Genomic DNA, 13,092 nt, shown 5'->3' with positions numbered 1-13,092 from the left:
TGAACATGCCGTTGAAAATTGAGAGTGTCTAGGGTCAATTCTCAACGGCAGGTCTGTTGAAAAATGACCGTTGAAAAATTACCTTGGCAAACTATCAACGGATGGTCTTTTGAAAAGTTTGTACTATGTGGTGTTCACTTCCGAGTGCCAGTGGATAGTGTTACAAAACTATAATTATGTGATATTATTAATTTGATTCTTAACGATTTTTTATGATTATATTTTCGACTATTTCGCGTTTGTCAGATATTTAGTAATAGTTAATATAAATTTATTCCCTGCAATACAAGAATACATGTATTATATATCTGCGTATGGATCTGTTATGTTTGTTCTGCGTATGGTTGTGTTGTGTTGTGTTTTTGTGTTGTTTTGTGGTTGTGTGTTTATGTGTTCTGTGTTGTTTGTTGTGTGTTGTGTGTTGTTGTGTGATGTTGTGTGTTGTTGTGTGATGTTGGTTGTTATGGTGTGTGTTGTGTGGAGCTGTGTGGTTGTGTAACGTTATTTTGTTGTGTTATTGGTGTGTTGTTGTGTTGTGCGTTGTTGTATGCTGTGTGGCTGTGTTTGTTTTGTGTTGTGTTGTGTTGTTGTGTGTTGTTTTGTTGTTGCGTGTTTGTGTAATGTGTTGTGATGTTTTTGTGATGTGATGTTGCGTCATGTTGTGTGATGTTGTGTTGTTGTCGGGTGTTGTGTTGTTGTATATTGTTGTGTTGTTAGGTGGTGTTGTATTGGTGTTGTGTTATGTGTCGTGCTGTTGTGTGATGTTTTCTTGTTATGTTGTGTTGTGAGGATTGTTGTGTTGTTGTAGTGTTGTGTGTTGTTGTTAGGTGTGTAATGCTGTTGTTGCGTGTTTGTGTGATGTGTTCTTGTGTTATGTTGTGTGATGTGCTGTTGTGTTATGTTGTGTTGTGTGATGTTGTGTTGTGTAGTGTGATGTTGTGTTGTGTAGTGTTGTTAAGTTTTTTGGTGTTGTTGTTAGATGTTGTTGAATTGTTGTTGCGTGTTGTGGTGTGGTTGTGTTGTGTGTTGTTGTGATGTGTGATGTTTTGTTGTGATGTTGTGTCGTGTTGTTGTGTGATGTTGTCTTGTGTTGTGTGGTTGTGTGTTGTGTGATGTTGTTTTTAGTGTGATGCGTTGTTGTGTTGTGTGATGTGTTGTTGTGTGGTGTTGTGTTGTGTAGTGTTGTTGTGTTGTTGGTGTGTTGCTGTGCTGTGTGATGTTGTGTGGTTTTGTGGTGTTGTGGTGTCGTGTTGTGTTGTTGTGTAAAAACGAGTTCTTATGGGGTCACTTTTTAACGGGGTCTATTTTCAAAGGGTCGGTGAAAAAGTGCGCTTAAAGTTTAGTTTTTACGGTTTCCGGGGTCATTGTTCAACGTTGAAAAATGACACGAGGTCAGTTTTCAACGGAGGTCCATTTTCAACGTTACACTTCATATAGAATTATATGAAAAACTAGAATACTTATACAGTCCTAATTGACATAAAACTGTGTGAATATATGTGATGTTGTTCTTTCACAAAACATTATGCCCGTAGAATACCCTACCGGTAACTTCCCAGTTATCTTTCCTATAAACCGGTAACATCCACCTCAGTATCAATAGATCAATAGTATCTTGATGCCATAGTATATAGCTAAAATTAGAAAAGCGACATCATCGCGTTTGTAATGCAGCTTTGCTAAAGTTGCTTTATTATATACAGAAAGTTAAAACTAGAGGTCAATTCAACACATAGAATGAATATATATGATATATTGGTTATTTAATTTTCCAACTAGAATCAAGAAAATTTAATTCATACAAATGTTTACACTGGCAAGATTATAATCTTATTTAAACGACGAGTTGATGTAGTTGTTAGGTGAAAGACAACTCAATCATACAGCGCTCACACTTGCTATAATACTTATGCTGAATGATGTTCCTGTGAATATGGCGATGAAAACAGGATTTAAAGCAATCTTATACTCGAGCTAAAACGTCCCCTCCACTTTAAGGACCCATGAACAATTCTATTTATATTGGGTACATCATTTGATTACCTGAATTAGTGCCGTAAAACAGAACTGTATTAAGCTTTTATCCAGGAAGTTTCCACTGAACTGACCGCTGAAGTGAAGATGCTTAAATGTGTCTATCCAAAACTGTATATGCTCCCGGCGTAGATAACCCACCAACTTTCAATTCGCTGATTTGCTGTACTTGAACCATCTATATAAGAATTATTGCTGTCAGGTAAATGTCGCAAAAAGAAAGTTTGAAAATTACGAATGTGCCCATTTTCAGTACCATAATCAGCACGAACGAACCGAGGGCAACACCCATACAGTTTTACTGCTTCTAGAAAATAGCCGCCGATTATTTGAGGATTGTTGTTTGTATGATATACATTCAGCCAAATGATTTTTCTGGAAAAGCCACAACTGCTTCCACTTATACAAATACCAAACGGCTTCAACTTATCATATCCGTCCACATGCCATATGAAATTTGGCCCCGGTGCATAGTAGGCACGCCTCCGTATACTTCTAGCTGTCCTGAGACGAACAGCCTCTGGATCTAAGTGACGTAAAATCATACGAACATCGTTGGAACGTACTGTTAAACCGTTTTCCCTACATCTCGCAAGCATCATCCGGTACCCATGTAACTGACCACTCTCTCTGAGAACAGTTCGTATGAAACTGATAACCGTGTCAATATCACTATAATTCCTTCTTTGCAGACCAAATGTCTTCAGAAGTCTCTTAAGATGTCTTAAACTTACACTTATACCACACTGTTCGTCCAAAACATACTGAATTTCCCTGTACTTCAGTCCATGTTCATACAAATGAACCAAAAGTTCTGATCGCAACATTACCATACCGCATCAGATCCACGCGTGAAACGTCGCTTCTCATTGGTTGAGCTATTACGTGCTCACGTAATACTTTTTACGTGAGCACGTAATAAGTTTTACGTGATCACGTAATAGAAAAAAATATTTTTCGTCTTACATTAAAAAAATATTTTTCGTCTTACATAAAAAAATATTTTTCATCCTACATAAAAAAAATTTTCGTCTTACATTAAAAAAATATTTTTCATCCTACATAAAAAAAATTTTTTTCGTCTTACATTAAAAAAATATTTTTCATCCTACATAAAAAAAAATATTTTTCGTCTTACATTAAAAAAAATATTTTTCATCCTACATAAAAAAAATATTTTTCGCCCTACATAAAAAAAATATTTTTCACCATACATTAAAAAAAATATTTTTCGTGTCACTTCTGTGCCGCCGTACTCGGCGGTCGAGAAAAACGGACCTATTTTTTCAAACCCGTGATTATTTTAATAAATGGGCTCTTTACACCATTAACCATATCTTACCTCATCCTCGATACTCCAGGGCTTCCGATCACTTACGATCTCTACACCCCTGGACTATCTTATAGTGAAATTGAAGGCACTCAGCGGAAAACATTTGACCAATCACAGGCTAGCAAATATTTCATTTGAAGACTACAGAGAGAGCAACGCCTAACATCAAAGCCACAGAGTTAACCACAGTGTACCGTTATACGGCTCTTCTGATGTACATCAAATGACTAAGTTACCTGTTCTATTCTGTTGCCTCCAGTTTTACTATGAGATAGTCCAGGGGTGTAGAGATCGTTAGTGATCGGAACCCCTGGAATATCGAGGATGATCTTACCTTAAAGAGAAATAATTATCTTTCCAGTGAGTGCTTGATGAACAAAATTGGCCCAGTAGTGACGAAGTTATGGCTTGATGAATCGGGAAATTTACGAAAAATATGCTAGGTAGACATTTCCCTGTCCGGTCGAAATGTCGTTTCACCTCTAATGGGTACCTCAAAAACCAAGCCAAAATCACAAAATCTACGCTTGTGGTGCATTCACAATCTCCTTTGGCGGTGTCATGTCCCGTACTTTGTAGAAACTCCATTTAAACATCGTGTAGCTCACTTACTTTAAACATCATCGCCATGTTCATTTTTTGTCGGAACGCTAGGCGTATTAATTCTCTCGAAATTACTTCACTATTGATTACTCATGTTTCAATGCTAGATATATATAAAACGAAAGTACCCGCATTCACATCTACATCAAACCAATCTCGTGTATCTTATTTAGGTATTACATATATACAAACATAAACTTGTAAAATAACATAATTGTTAACGATTTTATATAATTTAAACCCCTAGATATTTCTACTTTCGTTTTAGCCTTTCCTCATATGTTATGGATTTGGTGCTAAAAAAGCTTATATATCAATACAAATCAAATCAATTTCAAGTCTGATATTGCCACGAAAGTTCCTACTTAGTTAGAATACATAACTATCCCTACAAAGGTCAAAAACGATTGATACGTTACTCACGGCTCAGTAATTCTGTACTCCAGTTCGAATATTCTGTCGCCAGTTTTTCGCAGAAACGACAACTCGTAGTTGTCTCCCTTGTCACGAAAATTTCTAATATACAAAGTATTACATTGTATGTATCCGGATATAAATATGTGATGCCGAGTTGAAAAGTTTAGCATTTGAATTCCGTTAACTAAATGAAATGAATTCAAGGGTTAATTCTTAGTATGAATTTTGTTACATGTCCTTAATTAGTTACAGCACAGTTGAAAAAATATTTGTCCCACCAAAGTGTTCATAGACCGTTTGGGGGTATAGGTGAAAGAAAACGGTAAACATTATATTCTACATTTATACATATGTAAATATAGAACATGATTTTTACCTATTCTTGATCTCTAAAACTAAGTATGGATACTCTGGTGGGGCTAAATAGAAGTAGATTTAGGTCTAGCGGGATAAAGATATTAAGCTCACGAAATAATTTTACACGTTGTTTTGCATAATTTATACATACGAAAAAGAAATTATGTGCATCCTCGATACTATAACCACATTGACAATGTTTCTAATTTATCAAATTAGCATGATATAAATCGTTATTTAGAGTGCTGGATCTATTTCTTATTCTGGCATGCAATATATTGTATTTTCTATCCCCTATAAGATAGTAAGAGGGTATTTATGTATCTCTAAAACTGAGAAGGGAATTTTGAAAAGCCAAAAATGATACACTTTGTCTAATTACAAGGTCCAATTGATTCCATAGTTGAAGGGAAAAAGGCGGAGTTTGTTAGCTGTAGACGATAGTTTGGTAAAGAGTAGTTACTAGCATTACGAAGGTTATATTGAAAATTGAGATTAGAGGCGGAAGAAGAGCCGTTAGGTAATCAGGTGTTAAGTTATTTTTTATCTTGTAAAGTAATTGTAATTTTCTTCTTGATCTTCTATTCATCCTGGTAAAGGGTAAGACTACAATTTACCCTACTTTAAAAAATAGTATCTGGATATTTCCTGTCTATGAGAAAATGGTTTCAAAATTGAAATCCGGAAATATAGTTCTTGGATGGCATGAACATATCGAGTGCAGATAGTGACGAAGTACATCCTGTATTTCTTTTATTAATGTATCTAACTATCCATTTCCAGTTTAGACTTTAGTGTCCGATTTGAGCGAGTGAAAAATATATTAGGATTGAGGATAGTGTTGATAAAGGGATCTTGTGACGACAATCGGGACCGTTCGGCGATTTCCGTAAACGAGAATATAAATAGACAAGAAGTATTAGCTTCCCAAAAGGCTAGGTGGGCTACGCGGAAGCTTAACCCTTTGATTGGACAGAATATGGAAATTAAACAATGATATGGTGATATTGTTTAGCAATTTTAATTGTTCTGTTGAAAGCCTTTTTATAGTTTGTGAGCTTGTGTTAGTGCAAGGTAGCCAGGTCTAGTACAGACGAACAGTTTTAATAATACTTTTGCTTCCAACAAATTAAAAAGGGTTTTATGCAGAGATTGCTAAGCTCAGAGAAAAGGCAAAGAAAATATTGAACTTAATCTAATGTTTCTATGTTTTTCTATGGTCCGTTTTCATTCCGCTTTAAGTACGTACTGTCATTCCGTATTTTAGTATGTTCCGTGTCCCGTTAATAATATTATTCTGATTATTAATGTTACACGATGGTGATCTAAATTAGATAAGAAATATAAAAGTAATGTCTCGAACATGGTATACTACTACAGATATATTTGTTCCATCTGTAAATGGAACCAGATTTAATTAAAATGCCCGATTAATTTCTAGAAAATCCTTATTCAGAATACTTTTACCACAAATGCTTGTTCTACACAGAAATCTAATTAACGGATGCAAGCGCACATGTGACCATGCTTTATCAGGAAGATGGCGTCCGAATCCAGACAGATTAAAGTCTGTTTCCGTAATTCGTTTTAATATTACTTCAACAGGCAGTGCTTGTAACACACCGAACATCCATCTGATTCAAGCGTTCTTGCTACATGGCTATCCTGCAAGATGGCGTGATTTGCATCCGATTCTAACTGCTACGCCTCAAGCGGCGTAGCAAAAAGATACATTTTCTCATTTACGGAAAGTGCCGAATGTTTCCGATTGAGACGAAAATTGGTCTTAGTAACCCTGGTTGATGTCGTTATTATTGATCGATTAACAAAAATGCCAAAGTTTACTGCACTAAATATATGATTATTGCTAAGACAGATAATGATATTTAATACGATTATCGATTACTTTGATTGGAGATGTTAACCGAGAAGTGTTCAGTTCCAACACAAAGGACAATGGATGATGTAAATCTCCGGTGATCGATTCAATCTTTGATCATTTTATACAGGTATTAACATTTTGAAGGTTAATACCATGACATGAAAAAACTAGACAAAGGTGATATTCTCAGAGGTCAATGCAGAAGGCCGAGGGAAATATCACATTTTAAAGGTTTAACAACTCCTCGAATTAACCTAAAAAAAGTAAATAATATCAATACATGTCAAACAGCAGGCCTAAGGGCTTTAACGGTCATCTAAATACCTTGATAATAGTCGTTTAAGAAATTGATAACATATGGTGTAAGGGTAGCCATCTTCTATTTGGGATCAATAAGAGATGGAACAATACATTGTTAAGATCATTTCAGGAAAATTTCAGCCAAATCGACCGGTAGAGTTTGAAAAGAAGTTCAAAATTGTTTTTCAAAATGTCGGCTGTGGCGGCCATCTTGGATATCAGATCGACCCGAAACCTTACAACACTTCGTGGGGACCATGTCAGGATCATTTCAGGCAAGTTTCAGTCAAATTGCAATGGTAGAACTTGTGACAAAGTTCAAAATATGTTTTCAAGATATCGGCTGTGGCGGGCATCTTGGATGTCGGATAGAGTCCGAAAACTTACAACACTTTGTCGGGACCATATCAGGATCATTTCAGGCAAGTTTAAGCCAAATCGCACCGGTAATACTTGAGAAGAAGTTCAAAATGTGGAAAGTTTACGCACGGCGCACGTCGGACGACGACGGACGAAACATGACCTTCGGCCCAGATGACCTGAAAATGGTATCATTTTTTACTTTTCAGAAGTGTTCATCCTTTACCAATGAGGTTTAGGTATTTTTAATCGAAGGGTCATTCTTATCTATTAAACTTTTTTTCCTCATATAATGATAATTTTTTGAAATAGGAGCTCATGCCAAGGAGAATGGAGAAAAACCATATGTCCGTATGCTCGCTTGTTTTAAGTGACAAATACTGTCGCAGTTATGATTAAGGTAAACACAATTGAAGTAAACAAGACGCCCAGAGGACTGGTATCGTTCACCTGGTTTATATAGTAATGATAATGAAAGCTCTTACTATAAGAATTGGGCAAATGTGAGAGCATACTTTGTTCAATTTTGAATCCCCACCCTATTGATGCTATCTATACCATATGACTATGATTGGTATTCAATGTTAAGTTTCAGAGATGCTTTTTATATGGAAATCGCCAGATTGACTCCTTTTGGCTCGGCCACTCAGGCCCCCGGGAGGTCAGCCCAATCATTTGTATAATTTTGAATCCCCGTCCTATAATGATGCTACTGTACCATCGCAATAAGAGTACTTTCCAATGTGGTTTATATATGGAAATAACCAAATTGATCCCTTTTTGGCCCAACCCTCAGGCTCAGCCCGACCATTTGTACAATTTTCAGTTAGCACCCCACAGTCAATTGTTGAAGGACGCCGGACGCCGATGTATAGCATAATCTCACCTTGGTTCTTGGACCAGGTGAGCTAAAATGATAAAAAAAAATTGGCACGATTTAAAGAGATGAAAGACATATTTACACAATGACCGCAACATGGGTCATTTCTTAATCCCCGCAGGTATAAAATAATTATACATAGAATAGAAGTATTTGATTTTTTTTGCAAATGGCAACTTGAAACAGATGTATTGATAATTTAAATCTCTCAAAACTTCTTTGATTTAGGTCGAAACGAGACTTCCGTGGGGCAGGTCATTAAAGGGACAATTCAGTGAGGCTAATTCTATTAGATAACCACGAATCCGAAGCAAAATATGACATAAAACTATTTTTTACATTTCTTATGTAAATTAAAACAAGAATTATTGACAAATTCTGCGATATTGTTAGCTATTTCAATTGATACCGCTGATATTCCAAATAGTATAGCTATACGATTAAACAAGAACAATATACCCGATGCAGTGTCACGTAAGTTAGCCAAATGCAATAAATAGTCAGCAAAGAGCTGGTAAAATTGTTTTTCAGGCAAGATCATGCGCCTAATAAGGTAAACACGCTATGTAAGAGCGATTTACGTAGTTATAAACAAAATTAACTTTTACTCCAAAAGCGCCGACCAGGGTTCGACGTACATCAAAATGTAGAAGACGTCGGACCACAATGTGTAATGGCGGACAGCGAGCGAGTTTGAACATCACACACTGTGATCATAGTGGACACTACTGGCCATATCATAGCGATGACAACTAGTCCAAATATCATCAGAACGAACCCCAATTGTCTTACATAAGTTAATATAAGGAGAAAAAAAACTTGTGTGCACTCTTATACTGAAATTTCCCTTTAAAAAGGGAGATCAGAACAGTGTGCAGAAATTCAAAATTTGTTTTATTGCTCAAAAGCTGATAGCTTATCTTTATATCAATCCAATACATTATTTCCTTGTCCAAGATAATTACCACGGAATAAATGTTAATTTGATAGTTTGTATGGTACACTTTGCAACTAATAACCAATCAGCTATTTCGTCTATTATTAGCATATGCTTGTACATTTTAAGTTATCCATACTGTACACAATTAAACGTAGCGAGGATTTACTGGTTCCAAAAATGAGACAGACTAATAGTTTTGTAAAGCCATAACATATCGCACACATCCTAGAGAGGCTTTGCATGCTTGCCATTCTTTTCTGGTTGCACACTTACATGTACATATACAAATGAAAAGTTCCCGTGTGTCATTTCGGAATAAAAAAACCACTTCAAAAAATTATGCTTAAACCTCATTGTAAATAATCATTCAATAGCATGTCGTAAAAACGAAATGAATTGCGTACAGCTTCCAGATACAAGTTCTTCCATAGCGTACCAGCAATGGAAAAATCAAACAAATAAGTTGCACAACACAAAAGTGTGTCTGTTGGTGACCGATGCTACATGTTTATGTTATTATGTTCTCCCGGTAAACGTTGTACATTGTATATATGAATGATATGCGTTGACAAAAATAATTATATTATCTAAAAACGTTATCTGTGGTCTCGTACACAATGTATGCGTGTCAACGGGAATTGGTAAGCTATTTATTTCCATTAACGAGCTGAAAAACGTGGACTAGGTTCCTTTGAGTCGAACATTCACTTGTGACAACTGCTTGGTCGCCTAACAATGCGATGGCCCTTGGACATTCGATACCATCTGATACTGTCAGAAGTTCCCTTATATTTGTTCCATCCCCGGCCATCTGTATGACGTTGTTGGAGTCACCCCCACACACATACACATTACCCTCCCTGTCCACGTCTATCCCCAACGCACCGGTCACGATCCCGACTTTCAGTACGTTTGTGTAGGTTCCGTCAGACAATCGAACCACTGCCAATGTGCCAGGAGAAGACGTTTTGACGCTTGCAAAGACGTGCCCATTTAACTTGTCATTATCGAGATGCAGACATCTGGATTTAACAGGATGAAGTTTTGTAGCCAGTCCATCTTTTCTTTCTACACTGTAAAGCGATGATCCTGTACCAATAATAAACGAATTGTCAGCGAAGGTAACACCGTAAACCCGGTCATCAGTAGCATTTTGAATATGTATATAGGATAGGATGGACAAGGTGGAATCTTCAACGGTGACAATACATATGGTATTAACACTCACCAGAATGACTGCCACAGAGATGTCATCAATGTTACACAGGTCATAAGGCTGAGCGCTCCGTCCTACTTCACACAGGAAATCACCTTCAACCGTAAAGAGTTTCACTTTCTGATTGTTTTTGTCTGCCACGACAACACGGTCAGCTGACAGGAGAACTATCCCCAAAGAACAACATTCTTCATAATCAGATCGAACTCTGATACTGAACCTCCTTACCAGTTTTAACTGACGTTTTGAAAACGGGTAGCTAACTGCTGTGGAAGGCAATCGCTTTTGTTGTTTGTGAATGATTATCTTCCCCATGGAAAGGCTGTTTGTTGTATCCAAGGCCATTATGTCTGGTTTATATTCATGTCTCATTCTGGTAGTGCTAGATGATGTCTCCAACCCCTGTACGAGGTTTTTACATGACTCAACCTCCGCCTGCCCTCTCTGGAATAGGCTGATCGTCCCGACAGTGTCCTCCTTCAAGGCCGAATCCTGAGATGACGCCAATGTCATCTGCATTGCCAACATCAGTCGCTCACACTTGTGTTTAGAGATATCAAGACTCTCTGTCTCCTCTTTGAATGCTGCAGTCAATTTATCTGTAAGCTCCTTCTGAAGTTTATCCAACCGCTCATTTATTTTCGCACGCAGGTCTGTTAAACTATCCAAAGCGATGACTTGGTCCTCTGTCATAAATTGCAGCTGCTCCTCGACGTCTTTTATTAATATATCCATGGCGTCTACGCATTTCCGCAGTTCTTCAAGAAGACTGTCGATCCTTCCACTTGCCAGCTTGACCCGGAAGTCATCTGCTGATGTAACCACCTCACACTTCCGGTGATCGACGATGATACACTTATAACATCCCAATATCTGATGATCTTCACAGAAATACTCCAATTTCTCTTTATGTTTTCCACATTCAACAGCTGAGGTCTTCCGCCGTATTGCAGCTGACTTATTCCATTCGGTGATATTCTCTGGTTCACAATTTCCATGAACCAAATCATGATGATTAGTTTTGCAATCTGCACAGAAGTAAGATTGGTTATGTTTACACCAAAACTTTGCAATTACCTTCGTGTTTCCTTTCTTTCCACAGGGCGTACATACCAGAAGGTCATCTGTATTTAGTAAATGTCTGATCATTTCGACTGCCAGGCTATTGGTAGGAAACTGTTCAGCCCATCTTTCTTTGTCTTCTGACTGATTTACCGGTTCTGTGATCTTACGGCAAACAGGACAGGAGAAAGAGGACGACGACGCCATCTTACCTGACAGCTCCTTGGTGATGTAGCTGCATGCCAAGGCATTCCTGGCAGAATGAATGTAGACAGGGGAGAGACTTTGGATGTTGTAGCTGTTCCAGACAAATAGGACACTCCAGGACTAGAGCGTCGAGAGACTGACTTTTAGGGACATTAGTCGACGGTTTCTCTGGGTCACCACTCTCCGCCATGGCTACAGGGATATCTAAAACACAATTACCAACATTTAAACGGAATTGGTATAGGGTTCATCTGAAGGTTTAATATTTTGAGATTGGTAGATATCTGTGTGCAATGTATATAAAGAATGATTATTTATACGTAAATTAATTAGACAATTGTCTAATTTTGATAACTTTTTGCAGCCTGCTTTAAAGATGCTCCACCGCTGACAAATGGTATTTTTCCACTATCTAAAACAGGAGCAGATGATTTAGTATTTTTCTTCAGTTACAAAAGTTACTTACTTTACACCATTACCACCATTGAAAAGTTTGAGCTTCTAATTTTAATTAAAATTAAAAGTATGAAAAATGATTAATTGCATCCCGAAAAAAATCCGTGGCACTATATCCTATATGGAATGAAGTACTGATTGCACATGCACCAAAGGCAAAATAAATTATTTTATATTATTTTTTGTATTAATTAGACACATATATACATCAATTATTGTTCAAATAATGAATATCATTTTTGCTCTGTCAGCGGTGGAGCATCTTTAACATTAGCGCGATGATAAATGTGTTGATATTTTTTCCATAAGAAAGAAAATAAAAAATTGATATTTCATGCCTACAAAAGACGGAATATATTTCTGTATTAGATTTTTGAAATACAATATACTGAAATTATGTTTTTCCTAAAACTTTCGTTCGAATATTGCTCATAATGTACGTGTTAAGTATTTATTTACAATATTACACGGCTACTTTACAATAACGTTTTTCTGCAAAAGATCAAAGTGGGTCTTGATGTTCATTGAATGTAGTATGTCATTCAAAAAGATGGATCTCTTTTTAAAAAATCCAAGATTTGAACTCCAGAGGTAATATTTTGGGACATTTTTTTGTTTTATTCCAAAAAATAATTTTATGTCGGGGCATCTTAACCACTCGGCCACCACGGCCACTGGAGTATCGAGGTTGAGTAGCTGCTGTTGTAGTGGAAAAGATATCACCTTCTGAAAGTCAGTCAGAAGGTGATATCTTTTTGGCTACAACAGTAGCTAGAGGTTGAGCAAAGTCAGCAAACACAAAATATCAAAAACATTTTAATGTATGCATGAAGCAAAAATGGTTGTAATTAACTAATTACCATTTAACATTTCATCAAAGCATTCCTGTCCACGGGACACGGCTATATCCTCTACAACGTTATTTTAGCATATTTGACCCTTGTGACCTTGAATAAAGGCCAGTGTTATTGATAAGAACACAATTGGTGGCTCTTCATACCAGCATCATGCTGCATGCTACACAACCACCAGATATATAAGCATC

The 13,092-nt window shown here is 36.9% G+C and overlaps 1 protein-coding gene and 1 pseudogene across 1 annotated transcript; both read right to left on the bottom strand.

Annotated features, from left to right (window-relative positions):
* LOC138304611 (tripartite motif-containing protein 2-like) overlaps nt 1-4,471 on the bottom strand; it is a 45,788-nt pseudogene extending 41,317 nt beyond the window's left edge.
* Nucleotides 4,472-9,142: 4,671 nt separating this feature from the next.
* On the bottom strand, nt 9,143-11,781 carry LOC138304936 (tripartite motif-containing protein 2-like). The gene is given in 2 exon segments (XM_069245349.1): nt 9,143-11,624; nt 11,626-11,781. Coding segments are annotated over 2 exon segments (2,028 nt in total). The 3' UTR covers nt 9,143-9,752.
* Between the last annotated feature and the right edge of the window lie 1,311 nt (nt 11,782-13,092).

Source organism: Argopecten irradians, chromosome 12 (genome assembly GCF_041381155.1).
Source record: "Argopecten irradians isolate NY chromosome 12, Ai_NY, whole genome shotgun sequence".
NCBI lineage: Eukaryota > Metazoa > Mollusca > Bivalvia > Pectinida > Pectinidae > Argopecten > Argopecten irradians.
This window is presented reverse-complemented; position numbering and strand designations above follow the sequence as displayed.